Source organism: Taurulus bubalis (assembly GCF_910589615.1).
Source record: "Taurulus bubalis genome assembly, chromosome: 5".
Classification (NCBI taxonomy): domain Eukaryota; kingdom Metazoa; phylum Chordata; class Actinopteri; order Perciformes; family Cottidae; genus Taurulus; species Taurulus bubalis.
The window spans coordinates 26,509,988-26,533,149 of NC_136593.1; the positions used below are offsets into that span (position 1 = coordinate 26,509,988).

Genomic DNA, 23,162 nt, shown 5'->3' on the forward strand with positions numbered 1-23,162 from the left:
GTATTGTAAAAGGTGTGCCTTGAGTGTTTAAGGGATCCATTTCATGAAGACATGTGCTTCTCAAACATAACTTGTGATTAAACAGTGAAATATACCCAAGTGTAGACTACTTATAAGGACAGTGTTATTCGGGAAGTTATAATCTTATAAAGTATCCTTATAGTGCATTTTCTTATCAAATGTACACTGTTAATCAAGGAATCTTTCATCCATAAACGTTCTGTCATTGATTCATTGTTATCAGATCATGTTATGTCTACATAATGGATATTATTTGCGTGGAAGAAGCAAGCTCTGTATTGTTATGAACAAACTGGATCAAAGACATTGTTGACCAGATCATTTGTCTTATTTTTGCCAAGCAACATGCAATATTTCAGGATTTGAACAATCTCAGACTCTTCTTGACAGTCAACTCAGCAATCGTACATAACATTTTTGAAGTGAAAGGTTATGAAAGGAGCAGTCCACCATTTTCACAACTGCTCATGGTGTCATTCGGGTTATCTTGACTCGGGCTTACAGACGAGTTGCATTAGGGAATTTTAATATCTCAAGTTTTGGGTCCGAATATCACTCCCTTTACGACTAAATTTGAAGCTTGTGAGTCGGTGAACTTTATGGAAGTGCATTGCTAAATTGCTATACCCCTTCAAAATAAAACCTGGTCAAGAATACATTTTACTTTTATACATTGGCCTCTCTTCATTTGACAGAAAACAACTGTCATTGTGACATCATATGTCACTTTTTTAAATCAACACTTGAAAATGTCACATGAATGTCAGATAAAGCAAAAATTGAAATACTTAATTTGGGTTAAAACTCAGATTATCACTGATGCCTGTTCTTTTTGTCATTTTGATCGTATTGTGTGGATTTCCAATTACAGCACCTTTGAAAAGCTTTCCGATATTTTTTTCTCTCTTATATTTTAAACAAACAGACATCAAAGATTCACGTAGTGAAAGCGGAGTTGAGGAGCCTCGTCTTGGTTTACTGTGGTAATCTGTTTGTGCTGTGAATTCTCTAAACATGTTCTTGTCAAACATTACTGTAGCTGACAGCAAAAGAAACCAAAGCATATACATTTTTCAGAAACACACACCATTTGATTGATATTGAGGTGTTTGGACTGTTTTCCAGGAGGACAATTCAATTGTCAGACAAATGGCCGATGATAATACAGTGCCCTACTTTTGAATACATAAACAAAACAATTTTGATTATGTGACTCACACTGTATTGTTATGTGTGACAAACCCTATGTGCCTGCTTCTTGCAGGGTTGAAAACACTTCCATTGTAAATACTCAGTTGAGCACTGCTGTCATTCAGTGCAAGGACTTGGTTCTAATAAAAGCTTTGATTGGTCTGCCATCTAGTGGTTACATGAAGTGCTGCATTCAAGTTCCAGATGGACCACAGCCAAAGAGTCCCAGAAATACACTGAGAAGCAGAGAAATTGACAATTAAATCAAAGTAAACAACACATAATATCTGATGTGTCGGCATATCAATGTGAAACAAGATATGATTAAAATGGACCAAAAAACAGTTTGAAATTTCTGGGATTACTGCAACCCTCTATGAGTTTACGCTTAAAACGATTTGGTATAATTTAATTGAACTCTCTTACAAAGGTTAATTTAAAGTTGAATTAGAAATGATAAAACATCATTCATTTTGATGTTCTTGTAGTCAGGATATTTATTCACTGTCAATGGTTCCTTTTTATGCTGGATAATCAAATGTTATACACAACTTAACTTTAAATGACAGCACTTAGATGTGAGCCAACATTAAGATGAATGTTTTTGGCCTGTGACAAAGTGAACTGCTGTTTGTTTCATATCTGATGCTGGGTTCCAGAAATGTACGGCCAAATGTAAGTTTTGGCTTTTTCACTGTTTTTAAAATCTAACTATTGAGCAAGCATCACAGACATTACCATATAGTCAATTAGCAAATCATTTATGTTTCTCTAAATATCTTGTTTATTAATATTTGCCAAAAGACATTTAATTTAAATGATGAATTGAATATAGATCGATGGTACGCCTAAAGGCTGAATGGCTAAAAGATCGCTTTGTTCATGGAACAATGTTGAGGCTTTTTAGGCTTTCTATCTGAGGCAACACATGTGTTAAAGAAGCATGATTGAATTAACTAATTTACTGAAGGTCAGGGCCTAAGCTCCTCAATTCATGCCAATGTTGTTTTCCTGATGATATGGGTGGTGTGAACAATCTCGGGAATGTTTACATTCTAAAAAAAAACTTTAAAAGATGTAGTCGAAACATGGCGTGTGCTGCAATGTCGAAACATATATACATACAAATGATTCAAGGATTTTATTTTATTTGGGGAAATTGATTTGAAACAGCCCTTTCCACAATAACACAGACCTTTATGTTGGAGAGAAAAACAATAGTTTGTGGATGGGAGGGGTACATATTGCATATGAAAAAGTGTATAGCAGATTAACAATATCAATGATTTTACCGTGTTTTGAGGCCTATATTTGTGTTGACTTTGGAGAGTCTTACCTTTTGGGCTGTCAGCAATAAAGCCGAAAAACAAAAGAAAAAGAGTAAAATATTGAATATACATATAGGCTTGTAGGCTGGAAAACAGCATAGCCCTCTAACCTTGAGATAACCTTGAGGACTCTGGTCAGAGATTACAGGGTCTATTTGTGTCCGTCACTCTTTTACTGTCAAAACATGTGGGTCTTTAGAGCAATCTGCTGACCTTGGTGACCTTTGTGGGACATTTGATTGAATTTAAACACCAAGAAAAATAAAAAATAATGAAAATGTGATGTTACATTTGGCTGCATTACAGTAACCAGGTCATACTTTAAAATAACCCTGTCTTGTTCTGTACGTCCCAGCCTGTCTTCTAACGTCGTTATATAAACAAGCAGTCGCTTCCTCTGTCGTACTTCTCCTTTAAGCGCAGAAAGAAAAAAAAGCCTGGCCATGACGTCAGCAGTAAAACCTGCTCCGACTGGGTGTCTGTCCGTCTGAAAGTGAAGTGTGTTTGGCGTGCTACTACTGGTGTCGGAGTTTTACTCTTGCTGTTGTCTGTCTTTTGTTGAGTGTTATTGTCGGCTTTTAACTTCATTCGCGAGTGTTAACGTTACGTTATTTTGAAACCCGGCCTTGTCGGCGATTTATGGGACGTTTTAGAAAAGTTCCCCAAGTGCTGTTTGAGGAACCGGTGGACGGCGGAAACCACCGGAGATGGATAAGCTAACCGATAGCTGAGTTGTTAGCCAAGAATCACAGGTCAAGAATAGGATAGCTAGCATGCTAACAGCTAGCTATCTTAGCATTTAATCGCCTAACCAAGTGACTTTTTGTCGACCTGTAACGTCCGAACTTTTGCCGGTTATTTCTCGGGCCTGGCGGCGAGCGGTACAGCATTTAGTCAGAGGCCAGCTAACCCAGGAAGAAGGAAACAAGACGAGGTAGCGGCTTTTTCGTCTCTCAACCCAAACCAGAAGCATGCTGTCCAACTCACAGAACCAGCCACTCTTCCCCAACCCGTCGGGGCAGCAGAACCCCACGGGCCAGTTCCTCCCCTTCCACGCGAGACCCTCCTTGCAGATCAAGAAGAACGCCATAACGGATGACTACAAGGTGACCAGCCAGGTGCTGGGGCTGGGCATCAATGGCAAGGTGCTTGAGATCTTCCAGAAGAAGACTGGAGACAAGTACGCACTGAAGGTAGGCTACACTTGAGGAAAGAAACTGGGCTGAAAGCAAGAATGTGAAGTCTGTGTATAACTGAGACATAGTCAGGAGATCTGGAGTCCCTGAAAGAAACCCAGCCCCCAGTTTTACAGAGAGAACTTCTACTGGAAGTGTTGTGTTCAAATGGGGATTTGTTTTAATCCAAACTATTCCAACTCCCTACAAAGGCTTTGAGGTTCACACAAATATAACTAAAAGCAATGCCTGGAAAGATTAGTCAATTGAGTGAATTGACAGAAGATTAATCTGCAACAATTTTGATGGATAAAATGGCAAAAAGGTCAATGTAGTTTGCCTCTTTAATACTAGTTTTTTTTTCTCGATTTAATGACATTACCTTTTACCCTTTGCGTACTTTTGGTCACACACAACATGCAACCTGAAGACACCACAGACAGTTCCTGGACAATGTGATTGACATTATGTGACGCTTTATATGCTGACTGTTAAATAGATTAGTGGAGAAAATAATTAGCAGATAAAGTTTCTTTGTGATGATTTAAGGCCTTGTGAGGGTTGTGATAGTATTGCTCTTTTTAATCTGTATTATCACTGGCCATGATTACTAAAATAATCAACCAGATGTTAGATAATCAGTTATTATCAGGTAATCTGTGATTGAAATACCTCTTATAGGATAGAAAGGTTTCAAATGTTTCACATTGAGACAAAGATACTGGAGTATTTGATATGAAACATGTATTGATGTATAACAGGTACCCTTCCATCTCAGCGGCGGTTCCCCATAACACGTGTTGTGTTTTGTGAACATTGGATTCCAGAGCACATTGCTGGACAGGCTATGTGATACACACCATTTCTAAACTTGTGCAATTGTTATTGTTTTGCGAATCATTCACCATTTAGTTTGATGAGATAAGACTTTGATAATAAGCATATATTTGTGGGTAGTTTCATCCCTCTGATTGTTCTCTGGATTGAAACTTGGGCACGCTCCTGTGTCTTGTAAATTAGAAACAGCTTAGTCTGTAAAGTGACTCTGCAGTGTCAGGAACTACATCTTAAGATCACTCTGTATAGGTCAATGATTATTGTTGATTACATTTTTCTCCCTGTTTTTGGGGGAGTTTCTCCTGAACCGATGTGAGGTGCCGGGACAGAGGATGTCGTATGTGTACATATTGTAAAGCCCTCTTATGCTGCGTTAGTTATACTTGTTGTGGAAGTCCCAAAAACGTCGGAATATCAAACGTCCTCGTGTTTGGGTTCATAACACGTCCACAGCTCGGTGAATTTCACCAACTCTTCCAGGAACTGCGGTCTCCGTAAAAACGGATGCCGTTTCCGCCAATGGAAATAACCACAAGTTATTATCCCTAGTCCCACAACAGTGTCTGAATGACGGCCGCTACCAGCGCTACTTCAGGCGGACCAGCAGCAGGTTGATTCAGACAGCAATAGCAAGACGGCGGTGATGACGGGCGGAGCTTCTCAACGCTGATTGGCTGACACGTTCCTCCCCCCAACTCGCGCAAATTCACCCCGCGTCATTCGCACTGCCCGGTAGAAAAAACGCTTTTTGCAACCTATCACGTCCGTGCATTGACTTTGTAATCTACTCGCGTGTCAAATTCGCGCCACGTTTGGTGTGAACGCAGCATAAGGCACATTTGTGATTTTGGGCCAAAATTAATTGACTTTAATAAAGGACAAACGTCATAACAGCTACCCATACATGGGTGACTGAAACAGGACCCACTGAAGATATTTATCACTGCAGGCCAATTCAGTTATTTCTTATTCTTATTATTAGAAGGGATCGTAGTATACAATTTTTCCAAATAGGTATTGCACAAAATGTATCGCAGCCTGGAAGCATCCTGTGTGGTGATTCACACTGAAAGTCAGTCTAAATAATTGGGTCACAGCGTTTTGCACTCGGGTTTGCATATTAGACATGACACACACAATCTTGCTCAAACCTGTTTGATGTCGTGTTGGGGTGTGTTTTTTGTATATTGGATCGCCATGAATAATTAGTATTAAACATAGGAAGTCACGTTATACAATCCGTTGTCAAGTGTCTTTTCACATTGTAAATACAAAGAATTGTAAATACAATTTGAAGAATTGTATTTACATAGTCAGTAACCGTATTAATGCTTACGTCTGTAGAAAGTGACAGTTGGGCAGGCTGCAACAATGAATCGATAAAAATCGATTATCAAAAGTGTTGGCAACGAATTTCATTATCGATTCGTTGTGTCGCGCGATTATTACGCCGGGGAATAAGTCGCGGAGAAGAAAAAAAAGAACGGAGCAGAGCAACTGGCCGGCCAGCGTTTCTGAGATTGGACTGAGACACGAGAAAAACTGAGGTTGTGATGTTCTCAAAATAGAAGATCTTTGACAAGTTGAGTCTTGGCCAATCAGCGTCTTCATGTTCCTCGTGTTTTTAATGGAAGCTAGTCAGCTTGCTATCGCGTTAGCTAACGTGTTTGGGTTGTGTATTGTCAGGGCTCAAGTGTCACGCATTTCGGTCTGAAGTCACACCCTCCTGCCACACATCGTATTTCTCACGGTGAAAAAGCTCAAAGTAGAATGAAGCAAATCACGTAGTTGGGCTTAGCCAACAACGTGACGTCGTGGTCATAAGAGACCCAGAATGAAAGAGTTTAAGGAAGAGGACGCTCTATATGGAGCATTACAGCTTCCCTCTGTCCCAGTATTTCATACATATTGATAAAGCAGGGTATGTAAATGCAGCCTCTGGAGGGATCAATTACAGTAAAAAGGGCTCACATTTGGCAGATGTAAAGTATACATGTATATGTTTTTAGTGTTAGTCCATTTTGTTGTTTTAATTAACAGCTCAGGGATGTTCAAGGAGCAACCTGTTTGTGCACTTTCTGAAGATGTTTTGCACTGTCACTTCTGTTTTTGAATAAAGGGTTGGAAATTAACGCTTTTTTGATAAAAACATTTTTTTATCCGATTAATCGAAAAAATAATCAATCGATTATTAAAATAATCGTTAATTGCAGCCCTAGAGTTTATAAAGCTAACAGTAGAACTGTTCATACAATTCAGACATGTGAAGTAAAGAAAACTGTGATTCTACAGGACATTCAAATTAGACTTGAATCCCAGCTGTCCATATATTTAGAAACAGAAAAATAGTCTTTACGGTTGTTTTAGACATGTGCTTTTTCCCCCCCTTTATCTAATCCATATCATAGTTAAAATTAATCAGGAGTTGCCCATAAGACTTGATTGCACATATTGTATTATTTGTTGACTATGTTCATATAGCATTTAATTTAACCCAAGAAACCCGCCTTTGCGAGGCTGTTGGAATTACATGAATTGTGTACGACTGAAAAGCTAAGACCTGTGGATTCAATGAGTCTAATCGTACTGATGTGTGATGTGTAGCCATTACACAGACCGAGAATTATTTTTGAATAACTGCTGACCTTTTGTAATAAAAATAAATAAAAATAAAAGTGCCTTGTAGCACCAAATCATTTATCATTAATACACTTAAAATGGAATATGAAAGGTGTTGCGCGTTGCATGTTGATTAAGTTGTGTTCCTACATTTTGTGCTGGTGCTCCTTAAATTTGTATTGGGGATCACCAGTGTTCCTAGTGGACAAGTTATTCTCTTATTCTTATTCTCTAACCCTCTATGCTTTAAGAGAGAGAGAAAGCGAGAGAGACAGATTATTTTAGGTAATACATAATAAGAAATTAACCTGCTCTGAGCCCAAAATTGTACATAACTTAATGGCCCAATATATTCTCCAACTCCCTCAAATCAACAATTGTTTTGCACAAAAATGTACAGCCTCCACGTTTATTGTGATGGACAACAAGGGTTGCACAAAAAGAAAAGAAATGCAGTGCTGTCTGGCAAAAACGTTGACCATACATAATGCTCAACTTTTGCTGCAAAACAATGCAGCGTTATCGAGTAACACAGTGCAGAGTCACGTAGAATGCCTTGTAATGTGAATTGCATAACTTTAAAAAGATACAAATGCTGATCCAAAGTTTTGTAAAAAAAAAGGTGTATAAACATCTGGTAAGCCTACAAACTACTAAACATAATTCAAACAGATCTTCGTGAAATAATTTTATTGTATTACCCCTATACTGTAACTACAAGGCCACACAAATACACCACTCTTTTTAACACAGTGCTATTTTCGGTCAGAATGTGGACTTAACCCGATTGCTCTCAATAACTTGGTTTGTTGTGTGCATAGAAATGTAGTCGCTGTAAGACGATACCGGCAGATGCCTCACAGCCTTAAGAGAGGGAGTATGTGTGACAGGACAAAGACCAGTCAATGCAGAAGGGCAAATAGCTTTTTCTCTAACAAAACAAACAAAGTCAAAAGGTATTGATTCTCTACAACAGGTTATATCAAGCATTACAAGTAAAATGTGTGCATTTATAGGACTTCAAGACTATAGAGTCTCCATTTCTCTTCCACAGTCTCTTTCCAACAAACACAGAGATAGAAATGATTCAGCTGCAATGCGTGTACAAAACGTGGTTCAAGAGACAGGTAAAAGTTTCACAAGGTGATGTCACCTTGGGCCAGTCTGGATGATTCCTGATCCTGGCGTCTACTGCAAAGCTAATGAAATCAATAGATGAGATTGGGTCCGATTCGGCTGACGTCAGTAAAGGGGAACTACAAGGACATTAGTTCATTCAGTGGAGGCATCAATCTTTTTTGTTACAGTCTGTCTTAAAACAGCATGAAAATATATTAGTGAATCCAGCATAATAACATGCCATAGTAGAGACACTAAAGTTTTTTACCACCAACATTCTTTTGTGGGATTGTGTTGTTAACCAAATAGTGCACACATTAAGCAAAATGTCTAGTCATTATCATGTAGATCCAATACATTGTGATATGCCCTGCTGCTGGGATGGGATTTGTGCGTTTTGTGTTGCATTTTTTTCTCTTTTGCCTGCTTCAAATTAGCTACGCGTACATTTTTAAATAAATCTTAATAAGATTGTCAAGACACAGACACACACAGCACATAGTTGTGTACTCGGCTTTGCTCTACAATAGATAGTGACACAATGGTTTGTATCAAGAATTAATATATATATATATATATATTTTTTTGTACCACTAAGCAACTACTTTTGTGATGACAAATTGAGCTTTATTTTGAAATCACAGCTCTGTATTTCTTTGTACCACATTTTCCAGATGTTCTGTGGTTAACCCATTGGTGATTCTATCAGTTGAGAGAATAATGCCACTGAAACACTGTACATTTATGTTTCAATTTAATTCAAGGATTTGACAACTCTTAATATTATAGTGTACTGTGATAATTTGGCCTAGATATTAGTCCCATAAAAACATTACATCACCCATCTGTTCTATATTAATATCTCTCTCTCCATTTAGCGAGCAAATTCTGTGTAACCTTTGCAATCCTATAATTATCACTGTAGCCAGGTAGTATCATGGGTTGACCTATTTTGGTAGAAGGGTTGCACAATTTATGAAATATTAATTGCGATCAGAATTTGGACTTCTCACAATTAAATGAACATGATCGAAGGAGATATTGACGTTTAAATGTGTGCTCCGCTCATAGAAACTAAGCTGCATATCAAATCAAGAGTCTAAACGAACAGCCGTCGATCGAGATGTTTTGGCTTCACTTTTGGAGAGCAGCCATGCCGCTGCACATGCTCCCTACAGCTGCTTTAAAAAGGGCATAAGATCAATGCATTTAACTTAAAAATGCATTTATTCATATTGCGATATTTCTATTAAAAAAGAGTTTAATTATTAATTGTGATATCAATATAATGGTGATCGTAGTTTTGGCCATAATCGTGCAGCCCAATCAGATAAGCCCCTGATAAAGATTTCATAATGGTATGTTCTCAGTCTGGACCGGGAATTAGTCATGCCACGATAAAACAGAAACCAAGCAAAAAGAGACACCTAACTATTTAGTAACTGTGCTTACAGTGACGGCTTACTGTACTATTAGGAAACAGCATCTTTTTTTACTACTCGTTCCAACGTGGCCTGGCTTAAACAGTCCCGTCATTTGAGCTGAACTGGCTAGGAGGAGAAATCTTTGATCTGTGGCTACCTGCAAAAGATTTCAAGAGACGTTTCTGGATGTTTTACCTGAGAAAGACCCTCAGGGTCACACTGTTGCATAATTCAATGTTCAGGTGCTTACAAACAATTCAGTGAGCTGTACCAAACTGGTTGGAGGGCAATGACAAAAGCTTTCTTCAGGTGCAATATCCATGTCTATCTGAAACTAACATGATGTCACAATTGATAAACATTAGGGCTGCAATTAACGATTATTTTAATAATCGATTAATCGGTTGATTATTTTTTCGATTAATCGGATAAAAAAATGTTTTTATCAAAAAAGCGTTAATTTCCAACCCTTTATTCAAAAACAGAAGTGACAGTGCAAAACATCTTCAGAAAGTGCACAAACAGGTTGCTCCTTGAACATCCCTGAGCTGTTAATTAAAACAACAAAATGGACTAACACTAAAAACATACACATCTATGCTTTACATCTGCCAAATGTGAGCCCTTTTTACTGTAATTGATCCCTCCAGAGGCTGCATTTACATACCCTGCTTTATCAATATGTATGAAATACTGGGACAGAGGGAAGCTGTACTGCTCCATATAGAGCGTCCTCTTCCTTAAACTCTTTCATTCTGGGTCTCTTATGACCACGACGTCACGTTGTTGGCTAAGCCCAACTACGTGATTTGCTTCATTCTACTTTGAGTAAAAAAAAAAAAAAAACCTGCAGCCAGATCCGCCGGTTTAACGTGACGGAGTAACAGCGTGAACTGAACCAGACCGGGGGGGGTTACGGCATGTTTCACCACGTTACGTTTTTTTACGAGCAAGACTGAACTGTAACGGAACATAACGTAACTTTAACGACAATACACAACCCAAACACGTTAGCTAACGTGATAGCACGCTGACTAGCTTCCATTAAAAACAAGTATGAGGAACATGAAGACTAGGGATGGGTATCGTTTGGGTTTTTTCCGATACCGGTGCTAAACCGATACTTTTAAAACGATACCGGTGCCTAAACGATGCCTAAACCGATACTTTTTTATTGCCAAGGCAATTTTTTTTCTTCAAATTGAACAATATTAACTGTTTAAAGTATACTATATATATAAATAAATAAATAAATAAATAAGTACATACAACACACGCTTCAAACCTTTTAAATTCAAACTATAAAAATATATATTTAAAAAAAGAACAGACACCAGTCCAATCAGGTGGCCTGATGGGACCGTGTGCAACAGAACTCAGACACTGTTGGATCCTAAAACTGCTGCTTTACTGGACTACACGTCATCATTAATATCAACTGGAGAGATTTGTTCCATCAAGCCGAGAACGGACGTTCAAAAGCTCGTGCTCGTGTCTCCAGCGATCTCTGTGTGCGCGCACTGTGTGTGTGTGTGAGTGCTGGAAGCCCCGCCCCCTCGAGCCCCGCTCTGCATGCAGGCAGACAGAGAGCAGGGCAGCGAGTGCGCTCTGATCCGCGCTATTTTAATAATAACTTTACAGAGTAGTGTAAAAAAAAAAAGTATTTAAATCGGCTCAGGCACCGGAAGGAAGCACCGAAATCTGCGTTGCTTTTCGGTCCGGTCGGTACCGGACGTGTGTTCTCGGTACCCAACCCTAATGAAGACGCTGATTGGCCAAGACTCGACTTGTCAAAGATCTTCTATTTTTGAGAACATCACAACCTCAGCTTTTCTCGTGTCTCACTCTAATCTCAGAAACGCTGGCCGGCCAGTTGCTCTGCTCCGCTCTTTTTTTTTTTTTCTTCTCCGCGACTTATTGCCCGGCGTAATAATCGCGCACAACGACATAACGAATCGATAATAAAATTCGTTGCCAACACTTTTGATAATCGAATTTTATCGATTCGTTGTTGCAGCCCTAATAAACTCTTAGTATGATGTCTGGACTTCCTGTCACTCGTAGCGGCGCTGCTGCACAGCTGTTGCACAACACACAGGACAACATCCGCGACATGGCGCTGGTCAAAGACGTTTACTCAAGCATGAATCAAACTGGCTGCTGCTACTCTCGTAGCGCTGGACGGAGTAACAGGCGACCGTGTTAACTGGTGACTTCCGGCCGAAAGTCACCAGTTAACACGGCTGCCTGTTAATCCGTAACACCGTCATCCCGACGCAGTTCCTGGAGAAGTAATATTATGAACCCAGACACGACGGCGTTTGATGCTCCGACCTCTTTGGGATTTCCACAACAAGTATAATGCAGAAATAGTAGTTATGTTCATGGTGGAGGCAGAAATGGAAACGCTCTGCACGGCGATAAACCACAGAGATAAGCCCCGCCCCCTCTCTAGCGCGTCCAGCTCGAATGACGCGACAATGCAGACACAAGCAGTTCAGTTTGTCAAATGCAACATTTATGAAGGTGTTGGTCAGATTGTCTGCTTGACAATCACATTTTGCTGCAATAAAAATGATTGAAGTGAGATGAACAGACTGAAAATGGTATCTTCTTAGATACAATATGTTGACTAAGTTTTCCTTTGGGGACAATTTGCGATGAAAAAAAGGGAATAAAATCGCAATACTCAATATATCGCAGAATCGTGATAGTATTGAATCGGGACCCAAGTATCGTGATAAAATCGAATCGTGGGACCTCTGGTGATTCCCACCCCTAGTAGTCATAGACAGAATGACTAAATGTTTTGGCCACATGTTGTGAGTCTTTGAAGTTGCTCTTCCTGAAATCTGGAAAGATGTGGAAGTCACTGTGGTGAAGTAAACACACCTGCTGACGGTTGGTTAAGAAAAAAGGAACTGAAAACATTTGCTTTTTCAAACGGAAGCTTTTTCATGATTAATGAGTTTGGATTTCTGACTACTCCAGGACCAAAATAGACTTTTAAACTAAATGGTTTGCTTAATCAAATGGGTCTTTCTAGTGAAACCAACATCCACACAACATAAATCTTCTGACACTGTCAAGCATGTCTGATCAAAGGTTAACGCAGAATGGAAAAGCCAGGCCCATGCTTCAATCATGAGACGGTGAAATAGAGAGAGGAAGGAAAAGAAGGGAGGGAGGGAGAGAGGAAGGAAGAGGTTCTCTGGTGGCCCTCTTAGAGTTCTTCCTCTACCCCTTCTTTCTATCTGTACCCTTATGAGAGAGGCATCTCTAAGACACATTGTGTTCATTGCTGAAAGAGTACCTACTCCACTTTTATCATCACTATTTATGCCCTATTGTGGAAAATGTGCTTTTGCTTTTGTTCCCCTTGTCCAGTGGAGTGCTTATGGAGTACATACTGGCTATAACTCAGTTATCAGTGAAGGGATCTAAATTGCAGCCTGTGCTGTTGAAGTCTGTATTGTTTGGCATTGTTATGATAAAACTATGACCGATCCCTCACAGATTAGCTGAAGTAAAAGCTCCTTTGATAAACATTTATCTTGCTGTTGTAAGTGCCTTTTAACATATGATTTACTGGTTTGCAAATTTTATCGACCTTGATTGGGTGCAATATCCACCAACACCTACTCTTTGAACTTGTCTCTCTATTCCTTCCTGAGGAAGGGTGTTTGGAGGGATGTTGTATTGCAGTTGTGAGCACTCTTTCGTACTGAAACAAACGGCACTTCTTTATGAATGGTTGTGGATACTTCCTTAATGGGCTCTCAACAGACATAACCCTTTATTTGTATAGTTGTATTGATACTGAATTTATTCTCCACCAACTATTCTGTGTTTGTATTGTGTTCTCCTTGGGTTTTCTAATTCTGTTCCTAATAAGGAAGCAACATGGTTGAATAGTGCTGAATGGCATTAACAGTAAAGGGAAGTGAATGTTTTTCTCTTCCAGGGTTCATTCATTCAGCTGCACGTGCACTCTGTTGCTCTTGTATGAATTTGAGCCAAAATACATAAAATACTCCGCTGGTTTTTGGTGCATAGAAGTCCAAGCAAGTCTCAATTTTCCATTCTATCCATTTAAAAATGGTCATAGATTTATTTGATGTTGATCCCCTAATTTATTTATTTGGCTGTTTTAATAGTAGTGTCTTTAGATTCTAACAATGTAAAAGACAAAGTGACACATTTTTACAATAAAAGAATGGGGAAGTAAGCTTACTTGCTTTATTGCCACTTTGTCTTTATCTGTCACTGTTGCAGATCACTGAACATTTCTATTGGCCACTAAACTCTTTTTTTTTCCCTGCCACTTCTGAAATAAAAAATAAATTAAATACATTTTTCGTGAAAGTAAATGCTGACAATGTTTTCACCTGCGTGCTAAAGCAAATATTTACTCTGTATTTGACAAGTGGTAATTGAATTCCCTGGTTAGACGAGAGAAGATGGATATCACTCTAATATCTGCATGGTAAATATTTAGCTGAGCCAGCAGCTGGTTAGCTTAGCATAAAGACAGCTAGAAACATAAAGCCTCTAAAAAGGTAACCCAATCTGTCCATCAGCAACTCTAAAGATCAATAATTAACATGTTATATGTATTTGGTTTTTATTAGTACAGATAAGGACATATAAAAATTATCTATTAAAGTTGGGGGTGGGTTCATTTGTCAAACTATTTCTTGGCCGATATCAGTAACTGGGTGTCTGGCAACTGTTCTGTATTTAACTTCTCTCGTTTTATGTCGTCTGTTTGAAAACATACTCTGTATATTTGCGCACACACACAACTTAATCAAAAGGACACATCACCGGGTGACGGAAATATTTCCCGCCATTTAAAATCAAGTGATAGCACCCCAGGCTATTTGTATGCAGTGAAGACACGCATACCATCTGTTGCATCAGGCACAGCAGAAGGGGATTCACAACATGAACTGCGTGTCATACTCTCTCACTTCCTCACCCTTGTCAGCCACTCATTTTTTTTATGAATGTGTGTTGTGTACAAGGACACCTGCTGGCTAAAAATACTCACACGCAAGCTAGCCATTTTGAGAGGTTAAATGACCATTACGCGCAGAACTGGTAGAGCTTTAATCTGACTTGTGATATCTTCAAAACATGGAGCCGTTGCAAGCAAAGCAATGAGCAACATGCATATTTTGTTCGTTAAAGGTGTGTTCAAAATGTATGTGAAACATAGAAACGTGTGCACCAACTGGCTGTGTAGTGCCAGCTAAGGCAAACTGATCAGGAACTCAATTACTTATTGTCTCATGAAGAGGAATCGTATAACATTTTGTACAAAACAAGTTTTTCATGAAAGTCAAACTTTTTTCAACCTGTGTGGATGTGTCGTCACCTATTTTGTTTTCCTGTGGGTAAATTCAGGCCTATTTTTCACCACTCTTGTCTTTGGATTGTCTTTTATATGCAATCACACCAACCGTAGCGATATGTCTACACGGAAACACGCTGTTTACAATGTAAAATCTACGTCACCTTCAGTCTGACGCAACATCAAATGGCTCCCTGTTGTAACCCCATAAAACGGTGCAGTTGTTTATATGCATTACATACACACACTCAATACATTTTGTATGTGTGCGCGCATGGGTATCTGATGGTCCTGTGAGGCAAAGCAGATGTCTTTAACCAGATTATGTCCTATTGAAACACAAACATGTTTGTTGCTTCCATGCGCGCGCGCACACACACACACACACACACACACACACACACACACACACACACACACACACACACACACACACACACACCCACACCCCTTCTGCTATATTGTTGTTTAACCCTTTTTGTCAGATTAAGAGGCTTTTCTGATTGAGCCAAGCTTAACCTATCACCCCTCAATACTCCACAGAATTTCACAGCCCCATCACCCTCAGTCTGATATATTTTCCTCCGGTTTCACCATATCAAGCCTGGACTTTTCCTTGGTTCAGGCTGGGTGGACAGCATACCCCCATCCCACCTCCCACTGTCCTGCCCTGGGCTCGGGAGCTTTTGTGTTGGCTTGAGGAAGTGTATTGTGTGCCCATCTGCCCCCCTTGTCTCCCTCTTTTGCCATAACCTTCACTGTTTACCCTCAAAAGACCAACAGCAGATGGGGGGCTATGCAGTCACACAAACACCAGCAGAGAGGTGACGGGGGTAACGGGGATTCTTGTGTGCTTATACGATTGCGCATGTATTAAGAAGACGGTGTAAAGTCTTTGTTTGCGGAGGGAAGTCTGCTATAATTAGACGTTCTAATGTTAGTTTCGGGGCATGATTCTTGTTTTCAGGAAATGTATATCTATCTTTTAGTTCCTCTTGATAGTTAGACACCAGGGTAACAATGTTATGTAGAATCTCAAAGTTGCCCTGCAGATAGTCCAAAACGGAAGCTTTTGGACATTACATTCTATTATTTATTAGTAAGTGATGTAGACAGCGTTGAAGTTGGTGCAAAGACCTAAAGGCTAGTCGTGGGTAGCAACAATGTGGAAGATATAATGTTGTCATTGGAAGCCAATTCAAAACAGACAATACTTATTCTAAGTGATTTGTGGCCTTCAATGAATGATTCAAAGAAACCCAATGTGCAATAAGACATTTGAAAAGTACTACCCATCCTCTTATACATGGAGATGTTAAAGAGTTCACCTGGCTACCTGCCCCACATGGACCTGGTGTGTTGCTGTTAACTTTGTCTGGATTCCAGATGCAGTCAGGCAGGCAATATCTATGAGGTAGTGGAGATAACAACACTTTGAAACAAGAAAATATGTATTTATTCAAAATGAGGCTTTGGGTTCATCAGGGTGTTGTATGTACATAGTGTTAGACAGTGTGCTCCTATCAGATCTGTAGTGCAAAACAAGATGAGCTAAACCCATGTTTGGATCGGTGACACTGTTCTAAGGCTAGATGGAGACCGCAGCTACTGCGTGGTCTATTCTTGTAATATTTTTACAACTTCTCTTAAAGAGATGTGAAAAAGTCAGGAATATCATTTGATCTCCTTCATCACAAAATAACCCCCAACACAGCAACACTAATAGTTAGCCAGTCCAACTGAAATGAGAGGGAGGGGGATCTGAGCAAATAGCCTGACCTGTATTCCCTTTTGGTGAAGCTCCTTGCTGGCGCGTAATTTTGAGCATGATTGACAAGGTTAATTTTCTTTCTACATTGGTTTCGTCGCCACACCAACAGTTAACTGGCAAGAGACGCCATCGAGCTATTTCTACCACAATATAACTATTTTGGAAATTCAAAATATATTATTGCTGGAAATGCTGTTCATTCCTTCAGTTAAAACTAGGGCTGAACGTTTTGGGAAAATAATCTAATTGCGATTTAATATACGATTTTTAATTTGATCCTCTCTTTTCCCCAACAAAACATAATGAATGATTTAAATATGACCAACACAATATTAGATACATTTAGTGTAAAATGTTCTTTCCCATTGGCTGGGCCTATTTGTTAGAATTAAATAAAAAGAGGAGTGGGAGGAAATATGAATTTATTTAATCCCATCCACTTTCCACAACTCAACATAATTTATATATTTGTATATATTTAGCTTCCTGATTACTAATCAACACATCTCTCTCTATTTTGCACACACACACACAGCGACATGATAATTCACCAATGGCAAGATGTAATCTGTGCCCAAAACACTGGAGCCTCGTCCATTCATTGCGCCGTGCAGCAAGCACCATTTTTGACGCGTTGTCTGTCGTGATGCAGACGTGTTTCTCCTCGTTGAGATCCCGAGCTCCGAGGTTGAAATCTCCGTCAATAAAATGTTCTGTAAGACTCTGGTAAGGCTCAGCTGTGCGGCTTGACCACAGATCAGTAGTGGTAGAAATAAAGTCCACCGTTTTAAGCGTATCAAGCGTTTTTATCAATGCCATAGATCCAGGCTTGGTCACCGGGCTGAGAGGCATCATATCTTTGGCTATGAACTCGGTTATTGCCCGAGTGATTTCCCCGTGTCGTTGTGAATTACGAACAGCACGTCGGTGGTTCCACACCACCGACGTGCTGTTCCTCTTCGAGACTAAAGTCTCAGCTGTGTCAGTGTCTGACTGTTCCGTGGAGCCAGAGGCCATTGCGCAACAGGTTAACGGGCCGCATGAAAAGTTGATGCAGCCGAGTTCTCCGCTCTTTCGCTCGCGTCACGTGATGACGTTGTAATCGCGCACGTTGCGGTTAGAAAATCTCGTTTTATCATATCGCGATATTATCGCAAATGCAATTAATCGTTCAGCCCTAGTTAAAACCGTTATCAATATATTTGTATCTGTCGCGTAAAGTAGATCTACGTCCAGTAGTAAAAATATATATTCTGTCTATGAACGGATTCACACTGATAATACCGCATGATTTTGTGGTGCAGTTTTATTGTCAACATCATTTGAATGACAAATAATGTGGCATTTGAAGTTGTGCCAATGCATTATAGAGCGTGGAAGTAGGAAAGAAAGAAAGATCATAGTGCAACAATTCTGTCCTTTGCCTGATGTTTTGTGTCCGATAGGTCATGTGTCTTTTTTTGGGGCGTTTTTCACTCTGTTGTGACGCAGAAAGTAAGAGCCACCCTTGTTTGTTCTGTCCCAAAGGGTGGTTGAACTGTGCTGTTGAAATAAAGTAAAGCAATGCAAACTAAGCCATACTAACTCCTCCTCATCTGAGCAATGTATCTATTTAAAGACATCGATACAGGAAAACCTTAGTTATGTTTTGAATTTAAGTAACAGCAACATAACACTAAGGAAAGACTTCAAAGACGAGAGATAACATGCAGTTTTGACTTTTATACTTCTATTCTGTCTATTCACTGTCTATTATTTACATACATACATACATACATACATACATACATACATACATACATACATACATACATACATACATACATACATACATACATACATACATACATACATACATACATACATACTGGGTAGTTTCTCTCCTTTTATGGTATTTTCTTTCTTTCTAAGGTTGTTTACTTCAAATCAGAAATGACACTTGATATGTTGCAATTATTTATTCACATGAGATGGGTGCACACAGTCTGTGTTGCAAACTAACTAAAAGTTAATGTCCACAAACCAACATGGATGTTATCAAAAGGGCAATATGAATTTGGTGCCATATTTCAATAAAAAGACTGCTGTTCATCAGCTGACAGTCAGGACTTTTCAGCCATCGGTTCATACAACACTTTCAGCCGCACAGTAAGAAAGTCAGCAGCCATTCCTGCCAGCAGTGAACTCTTCTAACTAAAAATGTAGTCAAAGTGTTGATGAAAAAACTGTTTTTATGAACAACAATATGATGCAAGTAAATGATTGCCATTCCCAAACTCACTTTATTTGTTGCACAGATGTTTTGCTAAATTTAGCAACTTTTTACAATTTGAGAATTAATAAAAAGTATAAAGAAATGCATCCAGAATACCACATCAAGACCTTGAGGAAGGCCATCGAAAAGAAGATGATAGTGACGCCAACTTAAAAAAAAAAAAAAAGGTCTTACTATATGAAATAGCTACTATGGGGCAACATCATCGCACATTAGTACAATTGGGCTCATTGGATAAACAAGGGTCTCAACTTTTCAGTTGTATACAATTTCTGCAATTCCAAGACAAATGGTGTATTTACAAGGATTCCACCATGTAAATACACTATTTGTAGATTAGGCAAAAACAACACGGCATGCAAAACTCTGCAGATTCCCCCCAAACTCAAAATTACCAATTTTGTTTTGAAAAGTAATCATGGCATGAAAAAGACTTCAGACAGAGAACACATTATTTTGACCGCAGGGCAATAAGACGAAAGGAGAGATCACGTGCAGTACATTCTTGTATCCAAAGTTCAACTAGAATTGAGACAAACAAGTATACATGTAATATTCCATCACTGAACATATCATGACTAACATTCAACCCAAGCTTTTGTATGTGTGCCTTCAGCCCTCTGACACACACATTGAACAAACTAAATCAGTGTCTTTTATCACTAATATTTACATTGGGGGAATCAATGCTCCAAAAAGTAAGATACTAGGGGAGAAATTACAAACTATTGATTTACATTAACCAGGTTATCACTGTGTATTGTCTGCTTTCCTGTGTAACCTGGTTTATCTGAGTAACTTGGTTTCTTATGTGCTTGTAAACAGTTCTGTGTGCCAAGCCAGACGGCAGACTGGATTCTCTGGCTCCCCGAGCACTCACTGCCTGCTGGAAAGAAGCCCACTGTGGTGTTGTGACTGTGGGCGGCGTTGGAATGTAATACAGCACAAGATAGACAGACGCTGGTTCATTGCCAAAGCTCCAAGGCTGAATTCTTTACATTGACTTACAAGGATATTTGAGGGTTTTTCTTGTGGGATTATATTGTATAATTATGTAAACAAACTAGCATTTACCATCTCAGCCTGAAGGATTATGCGATTTAACTTGTGTGTGCGTCCGTTTGGGAGCGTGCACCTATGTTTAAAGGAATATTTTTTGGTGGCCATTCTCTTGGTGGTGGTGACTAAAACGTTCTCAGCTAACAGAACTACAGGTACATACACTGAGTTCAATGCCTTCACTCGCGCATGGAGGCAGACAGCTTGGGGAGTTCAATTAGTTTTTTGGCAAGATTGTATGAAATTTCTTACAGAACGACTTCAAGCCAATTGACTGCATACATCAACGCTGGTTTCTGAGTTTAATAAAGTGCAATTCTGCGTTGTATTCAGTCAATCAAACAACAAACACCTGGCAGAGCTCTGCAGTGCTCCTTTCTAGTTTAACATTACATTGCCTCTACTTCACAACTTGTACTTTGAGCTGATGTATTGTAAAAATCTACCGTGAGTTTATTTATACCTTTTTTGTCTGCCAGACGCATAATAGTAGCTCAGAAGTTCAGGCCGATATTTGACTGAAACACTTGTTTTCCAGTAAAGGATGCAGATTGCTTCCTGTGATGGTGTCTTTGGCATTTTGCTGTTATTTACAACTGACAAGGTCATACTGTATGACCCTGTGCAGATCATGTTGAGAATGTTTTAATTATGTACCCATCACACATTAATAGTTGGTTTTGTGCATATTATTTCTTCAGTTATGAGCATTGTATGTTTGCTCGTTTTGTCTCATAAAAGGCACAAACTATTAGGTTTCCCTTTTTTGTAGGCAGCGTTCCAACAAAACGTGTGGCTCACCAAAAAAAAGGACAAGAAATAAGTACTTTTAATAATCTTTAACAAAAATGTACATTCAATTATCATACCTTCTATTTAGTTTTATTTCTATTTGCCTTTCCTGAACTGTGAATTAATCATCTCAAATAACCAAGCCTTTTGTTATTTTCTAGCTGTCCACCATGGTGATGAACATAATAACATTGTTCCAGGGGCAAAAACAGCTGATATAACCACACACAATTACAAGCAGTGCATCCTGAATTTCACCTATCCTAGAGGTACCATAACTCCAGGGTTCCTGAGTGTCTTTGAGCAGCATGCTGAATGTCTGAGTGTTTCAGAAATATTTATCTGCAACTAAACTTCTAGCTGGACTTCATGGTGTAGGGTGTCGAATAGTAGTACATTTTACTGTAGGAGCAATTCATGAATTCAATTCAGTTTATTTTTTATAGCCCAAAATTACAAATATAAATTTGCCTCTGCGGGCTTTACAATCTGTACACATAACATCCCGGTCCCGGGACCTCACATCGGATCAGGAAAAACTCCCCCATGTAAATGTATTATGACACACAATTGTTTAAATTGCAGGTGCTTTTGTTGAATGGTGTGTTGACATAGTGACACACAAAGAGGGTGCTACATTCACACAAGACTGAATTGGAAAAAAAAACTACTATGTCTTTTCAACATTCTGCCAGCTGATGGCAGCACTGTACCTTTTGACTTATGCTTTCTATTGATGTGATATAATAGTGGCATTTAGTCCACAATTGGCTTCATGTTCTTTCACCCAGTAATTATTATGTGAGGCAAATGGGCATTTAAACAGTGGTGGTAACTTGTGGTGTATTTTACAATTGACCTCACCCTCCTTGTCTCTGACCTTCTGTCCAGATGCTGCAGGATTGTGCCAAGGCCCGTAGGGAAGTGGAGCTGCACTGGAGGGCTTCTCCCTGTGCCAACATTGTGCGCATCATTGATGTCTATGAGAACCTCTATCAGGGCAGAAAGTGCCTGCTTATTGTCATGGAGTGGTGAGTGCACAGTCTTGGTGTGATACACACTAAAATACCTATCCTTGTTTAGTGGTGAATACAATTATCAATATTGCAGATCATTATTCCCCGACTTTTGAGTGCATTTTCAGCAGATACATGTGTGTTGGTTATAGAGATGCACCGATACAATACTGACTCAAATAACTGGATTTGATGTTGGGGACTGACCCGATCTGGTATTGGATACCCCTTATTTTCATAAATAACAAGTCAATACATTTATATCTATGTATTTATTTTTCCAAAATTATGTAAGCACTCTTTCATTTAAGCTTGATGTTGTCTTACATATTAATTAATGAATTAAAGTTACATTTATTTAATACAACAGAGGCTTGAGGGTTTAGCTTTTCTTTTTCTGAGCTGTGTTTTTTGCAATTTGCATGTGAAAAGTACTTAGTTGTCTATTCAAAGTGGATAAAACATTTTTAAATAAAATTTGTATTACTGTATTATGTAAAAACCCATGGACATTTTTCTGGTATAAAGTGTTTCTGCGCTGGTTTACTAGTGAGATGCTACCACAGTAATTAATGACGGCTTGTTTTCGTCCACCTTCAACTAGGAGTGGGAATCTCTACATACCTTTTTATAATTTATTCCAATCCAAAGGACTACAATGCATTTATACAACAATTATCTTTTATAAATTCAATATTGGTAACAAATAAAAGATATGTCAACTGGAAGACTACATTTCCCAACATATTTTCCAGCATTGTAAAAAGAACCAACAAGAAAATAAATATTTGTTTTGTCTGTAACCACATCCTTATAGTAACAACACAGACGTTCTTAATCACATGACATAAAAAGCTTCGCCTATTCACAAATAGGTCATTCACGATATGCTTTCTGTACCAGCTCTCATACAAAACGCTTTCTCTGAAACTTGGTGAAACAATACATACAATTTAAGTGTGCGGTGCACAGTGACACAAGACTCTGTGGCAATGGATGTCTAGCATTGTGTTACTTCTATCCTAACCACCTTCTGCAGTGATTCCATGACTTTGATTTTGTTTGAGACTGTGAGTATCGTTGTGTCCGTAAAAAGCTTCTAAAAGGGTGCAACATAACGTAAAGGCCCTGGCTCTCAATGTCGGAGTAGGGCAATAAAAGTTGCAATGTACTTTGTGA

The 23,162-nt window shown here is 39.0% G+C and overlaps 1 protein-coding gene across 1 annotated transcript in view; it reads left to right on the forward strand.

Annotated features, from left to right (window-relative positions):
• Positions 1–3,511: 3,511 nt before the first annotated feature.
• The window catches only part of mapkapk2a (MAPK activated protein kinase 2a), a gene marked incomplete at its 5' end in the record, with an annotated part of 29,006 nt that continues 9,355 nt past the window's right edge, over positions 3,512–23,162 (forward strand). The window contains 2 exons of the mRNA XM_079218528.1: positions 3,512–3,733; positions 21,859–21,998. Of these exons, the coding sequence (XP_079074654.1) occupies positions 3,512–3,733; positions 21,859–21,998 (362 nt within the window). The remainder of the gene's footprint in view (positions 3,734–21,858; positions 21,999–23,162) is intronic.